This window comes from Anguilla rostrata, chromosome 7 (genome assembly GCF_018555375.3).
Source record: "Anguilla rostrata isolate EN2019 chromosome 7, ASM1855537v3, whole genome shotgun sequence".
Lineage (NCBI taxonomy): Eukaryota > Metazoa > Chordata > Actinopteri > Anguilliformes > Anguillidae > Anguilla > Anguilla rostrata.
In genome coordinates this window covers 41,920,195-41,926,025 of record NC_057939.1, presented here as the reverse complement: position 1 = coordinate 41,926,025, position 5,831 = coordinate 41,920,195, and the positions used below count along the sequence as shown (strand labels likewise).

Sequence of the window (5,831 nt, the reverse complement as noted above, 5' to 3'; positions counted from 1 at the left end):
AGTTTATGCTTTATTTAAAATGTCACCTGTGACTCCACATACTCAGTATGTTTCTTTTTTAAGCAGACCTATTTGTCTTCTTTAATTAAATAGATACTACTATCAGTACAGGGATAGAGGGTTTACAACAGCATCTTCACCTATGATATCATAAAAATAAAAATAATTGTATTGGAACAATTCATCTCTGCCAGCAGGCTTGACCAATAACCCAGTGAGCAAAAGCATAAACACAAACATAAGCATTTGGCATAAACAGACTAGGTTAACCCCAGTATAGGCTAGGTTTTACCCAGCTATCACCTGGCTATGTCCCGGTCGCTTTTCAATCAAATGTAACCGGGTTTCACCTGAACGCCTAGACGGCATTTCACTGTCTTTTCAGTGGAAGTGTTTGCTTCAAGTAACTGTTAACACTCTGTCATGTTCACTTAATTATAAATATGGTCAACATAGATGTTTATCATATTTTAAGAGAAATGTGCCCAGCCACTCCTAAGTGATCCGCAACATAAGCATAGTTTAAAGGCCTTCGTTGCACTGAGAAATTCAGAGATAAGTAAACCATATGGCATAGAAGAGAACAGCCATCGTCTGCAAATGCAGTTCAAATCGAACAGCGTCCTGCACTGTTAATGAGTAAGTACAACCGTCAACGTGTGAAACGACGCAGTAAAATGCATGCGTTATTGTAAATGAGCAGCTGCTGTTTTGTTTTATTTTGCCACTCCTTTGGAAAGTAGAAAACAAGCTGATTTAGTGTTGGAATGAGGATGTATTTTCCTTTTTATTATTATTCTTATCATATTTCACAATTTCTAGAACTAGAAAAGTTGACAAGTTTTTTTTATTAAATGCTCACTTCCATGCTTTTTGTATCAGTGATGATAGGAATGGTAATCTATGTGTTTAATAATAAGGTGCCTTAAAAGCATAATTGCAAATGGTACGTTCAGGTTTATACCATTTTTTGACAAACCAGCCGGTCTGTAACTCTGTTGCATGTATGCCTACGGCTTTCTTATACATGCCTTTATGCTTTCATTTTTAACTGGAGGGAAAATCTGGGGTGGTGGCCGTGCGTAATATATAATCTGAACTGTATAAAAGGAACAAAGCACACCCCTGGAGCTAATACCACGCGTTTTACATAACGCCGCTGCCACTGAACAATACCAGCTCATTGCTGAAATGCTATAACACACCCTGCCCCCGCCCCTCACCCTCTCCCCTGCCTGCACCTGCAAGAGGCATTCCAGTCACACCTTACCATCCAATCTGCCTGGGAAGATGCCACTCCCTCTACAGAAATTAGCCCATCCTTTTAAAAAAAAAATGACACTAGCTCTTATTGCTACCGTACCCACGTACACCTTCTGTATTTTGGCGGGAGAGGGGAGCTGTGCCAGAGGTCCCATGGGAAATGCCCGAGGACTTACAATCTCCAGGAGTTTTTTTGTGGCAAAGCGGGACCAACCCTTGTCGACCACACCCAGAGATCACGCATACACATATGTGCACACACGTGCAGGCAAACACGCTTCCCCCTTCACATGCAGAATCTAACAGTTTCAAGCCTTCTGCGAACCCTAACCATTTTATTACTCTTCTACTTTATTAGTAACAGACAGTGGTCATTTTAAGAGGCGAATTTTAGAGGTAACATTCATTATTTAATGAGCTCGTTCATGCATCATAAAGGTCTATAGACTGCCTCCCACATAACCGAGGGCCTCATTTAAATATTAACGTAATTTTCCTTGATCCAGACTCTGACAGTCTGGCAAAGTGCCAACTTTAACACGAGTGCAGTACAGTACATTAAAGGTATTTTCATACTTGTGATTTTGGTGAAAGCTAGGACTATTAAACATTCTCCACCCTATGTAATTGTTGGCCTATATTCTTGATCGTGCTGTGAAATGGAAACAAAATCATTTGAATTAAAAAAAAAAAATTTTTACATTTAGAAAAATGGCGTCAGCTGGTTAGCCTGACATGCCAGACATCCAACATCTCATTCAAAATTATGGCCTTTAATATGGAGTCAGTCCATCCTTTGCTGTTATAACAACCTCCACTCTTCTGGAAAGGCTTTATACTAGATGTCAGAGCATGGGATTTGCTTCCATTCAGCCAGAAGAGCATTAGCGAGGTTGGGCACTGATTGGGAGAGGCTGGCTTCCAGACTGACTTTCCAATTGATCCCAAAGGTGTTGAATGGGGTTGAGTCCAGGGCTCTGTGCAGGACAGCCAAGTTATTCCACACAAAAAACATTTCTATATGGACAGCACTGTGTGCCCAGGGGCCTTCCACAAACTGTTGGGGAAGCACAGAATCACATAGAATGTGATTTTATGCTGTAGCACTAAGATTTGCCTTCACTGGAACAAAAGGGCCTAGTCCCAGACCAAGGGGTGTCCAGATACTTAGTCATATAGTGTCATCTTAGAATGCACCACTATAATCCACATATGAGCATGTGCTTCTGAAAAATGTGTACATGTGCACCAGTGCCTTAACCATCTTGCTCCATCTAGTGGCCATTGAACTGCATCTCCTACATGACATGCATGTAGTGAGTGTCTATGACAAACCAGCTTTTAGGGTGTTTGTTAATGTTTTTTACAGTGCTAGGCCTATTAGCATGCCAAACATGTAAACTGATCATTGAGGACGAATCCAATAGTTTTACCACCTGGAAACACACGTGACATACTGTGCAAACCCCCAAAGCTTTGTTAATGTTTACAATGTATTACCTTTAAACAATGTCCCTCAGGTCAGGGCTCCCAAACCACGTTTCCGGAGATCCACTGTCCTTTAGGTTTTCATTTCAATCCTAATTCAACAAAGCCGATTCCAGTTAGCAGCTCAACAAGAATCTCTAGCCGTTAAATGAGGTGAGCTGCATTGGGGTTGGAGTGACAACTTACAGGATGGTAGATCCTCAGTAACAGGGTTGGGCAGCCCTGCTTTAGGCAAAGGAAGATGTAGCATTACCATAGGGTTTCCGAATCCTGTTCCGGGAAACCTAGCCCTGTTGGTTTTCAATCTAAGCCTTAAAAAAAAGCACATCTCATTCTACAGCTAGAGGCTTTGTTCACCTGCTAATTAGTAGAATCAGGGGTGTCAAATTAGTGTAGAAAAGAAAACACACAATGAAGTGGACCACCAGGAACAGGATGGGGCAGCCCTGCCATAGGGACTTTGTTTTAATACACCCATAATATTGGCTTTACATCAAAGATCAGCGCTTGCCATCAGGACATCTGGACATATTCCCTGACATTCAACATTGAGACACCATCCAAGTATTTGCTCTGCAAATCATTGCGAGATTAGAGTTCTTAAATTAAGAATTTCGATTTTTGTTTCACTGGAATTGAGTGGAAAAAAGTAACAAATGTGCAAATGTAACATAGAAAGCCATGGAACCAAGAATGAGACACCACATTGCCACCAGTTTTGCTTTTGTCATGAGTTGAGCAATGAACACCTTGGAACAATACCTGCTAGCATTATTTTTTGGCTCCTGGTGCCTTGGAGTCCAGTAGCTTTAATATAGCAATCATTGCAGATGTAGAAAGCACACGACTTACCATGCAATGTAAAAAAAACCTTTCGTCAGCCCCATTTAGAATCTTTGATCTAGTCCACATTACAGGTGCTACAATTCTGTAAAAGGACAAAATCCAAACTTATCCACCCTCCCATGCTGAATTCCATAATCACCATTTTATTCCTGTCACCATACCCACACTTGCCAAAATAAGGCAGACCAACAAGCAGTACTAATGACTACCATGGAACACATGGTCATGAGACATCCCCCACCTCCTCACCGTGCTCTTCCTAATATTCAATGGGTATTGAGTCAATAGCAACTAGAATGTTAAACTTATCCAGGGTTTATGCTCAAGTCTTCTGGTTTTATGCTTTATGACCATATCTTGAACTCTTGAAAATGGGTCACTATTACAGAGCATGCTAGCTCTACTGAATTTGACTGAGCTTAGTCAAAGCATAACTTTAGACTCATTGTAGCATGGCTCTTGAAGACGATCAATGAGAAGTGCAGAACTAACAAATCAGCAAACGATAGACTAGAGCACAGCTGTAGCCCTCAACACTACAGCCACCCCCTACCTGTAGCAAACGTGTCTGAAGAGAATTGTGTAGTCGGTCGATTAAGACCAGATTTTCATTGAGGATCAAGCTTGCCATCATTTCCTAGCCCCAGCAAGTCTACAGAAATCGGTTCTAGCTCGAGCCTGTGTCAATAAATTATAGGCAAATCTCAACCATTAAAATTAATCAATTTGGCAGGTGGTTCGTTTTAGCATTTGCGATATTGCCTTTAAAAATATCCTTCAACCCCGTGACATTCATTTCACAACATTTATAGACATTGCTTTCGATAATACGAAAAGATACTGTAACAATTACTGCATAGCGCATGGTCCTTGCACGCCTCGGCCAACGCCCCCTTTCAGCCACTGGAAGTGAGCACTTGAACAGGAATTGCATTCATAGCTTTATTAGTTTGTGCACTCAAGCATTTGTACAACTCGGAAGCCTTTAGAGACCACGAAGACCGTGAAGCGATGTAGCGAACTTCTTGTGAACTGGCTCGGCGTGGCGATTGCCCTTGTATCCATGGGTGTGTTCGGATGGTACACGCTCCACGGAACAAAAGATCTTCCGAGATGCACTCTATGCATCGGCTTTAAGAGGCCTTCTCCTGCTCTATAGCTACAAAGACAATGAGTAAAGAGAAACGAACGTTGAAGTTAGTTGGTGATTAATGTCATTAACGCAGATTCTCCAATACTAGCAAAAAGACCCAAAATTCCCTTTTGCTTTTTTAAACATGGTTACAGACAACAGTTCGACTAGCTAGCCAACATCACAACCTTTAACGCCACGGAATTATGAACTCACTCTCTTTGGTCGGCAATGTATTCTTTTCTGAGGTTTCGGTCTTCTTCAACTTGGTCTTGTCAAACGAGGTGACTTCACTGATGTCGGGTTTTTGATCCGACATGGTTGTAGTGTTCCTATGTAGAGGAAACGGACCCTCGTGAATTGTAATCATTTCGTATATCAAATAAACCGATGGTCAAAACTCCCATTTCGGACTCGGTGGAAAGGGGTAAAAATTGGGACACTGTTCCAACTACGTTCTTAAAGATGGAGAAAAAGACGACAAGCGCTCACTCATTAGGACAATCACGCATTTAGAAAGAGCTGCAGTTCATTCTATGCATTCATGTCAGTTGCCTACAATCGCACGGTCATATCATACAATATAGCCAAAGAGCAAATATTGCTTACTGCATTTGCGAATAAAACGTAAGACGGTACTATCGGAAACCTTAACAAATACAAGACAATAATTAACAAAGGATAAATAAAGCAATTACAATGTTGCAGGGTTGAGTTCAGCTCCGAAATGCAGGTCCACGCTGGTGTTGCTAGAACAATAGACAACCGTCTTGCTGAAGAGGCGTTTTATACAGGGGGAGATTGCGTCGTGACGTAATTCCTCTGCAAATTAGGCGCGGGTACAAGCCAACTTTCGCATTTTCAGTTTAATTGGTTGTCTTGTCGGCGCTTGTCAGGGATTTTGCACTTGAGGGACAGGAACGACTGCATGTCTCTCCGACGACAAAAATTCGTTTGTCAGTTTTGTCTGTTAGCCCGTTTAGTAGAAAACAGTTTTATGGATATGCAAGAAAGGTCTTTTTGAGGCATTTTGAACAATGTATGAATCAATACAATGTGTGTATTTAATCTTATTTTAGGAGGCACGGTTGCACTTAATTGT

At 41.4% G+C, this 5,831-nt stretch overlaps 1 protein-coding gene and 1 long non-coding RNA gene across 2 annotated transcripts; both read right to left on the bottom strand.

Annotated features, from left to right (window-relative positions):
* Positions 1-863: 863 nt before the first annotated feature.
* On the bottom strand, positions 864-3,486 carry LOC135259715 (uncharacterized). Its single transcript, XR_010331359.1, has 3 exons — positions 2,938-3,486; positions 2,764-2,843; positions 864-2,240 (listed from the first exon to the last, which is right to left on the bottom strand). It is a non-coding gene; the product is annotated as an uncharacterized LOC135259715 (long non-coding RNA).
* A 1,039-nt stretch (positions 3,487-4,525) lies between these two features.
* Positions 4,526-5,586, bottom strand: LOC135259714 (thymosin beta-12-like). Its single transcript, XM_064344362.1, has 3 exons — positions 5,428-5,586; positions 4,946-5,061; positions 4,526-4,756 (listed from the first exon to the last, which is right to left on the bottom strand). Exons 2-3 carry the CDS (start codon positions 5,046-5,048, stop codon positions 4,731-4,733), a joined length of 129 nt encoding a protein of 42 aa, XP_064200432.1. The 5' UTR covers positions 5,049-5,061; positions 5,428-5,586; the 3' UTR covers positions 4,526-4,730.
* Positions 5,587-5,831: the final 245 nt, after the last annotated feature.

Coding starts and splice junctions, on each gene's coding strand:
- LOC135259714 (XM_064344362.1), bottom strand. CDS start 5,048: ATGTCGGATCAAAAACCCGACATCAGTGAAGTCACCTCGTTTGACAAG. Junction 4,757..4,945: donor TACATTGCCGACCAAAGAGA/GTGAGTTCATAA, acceptor TTGTCTTTGTAG/CTATAGAGCAGGAGAAGGCC.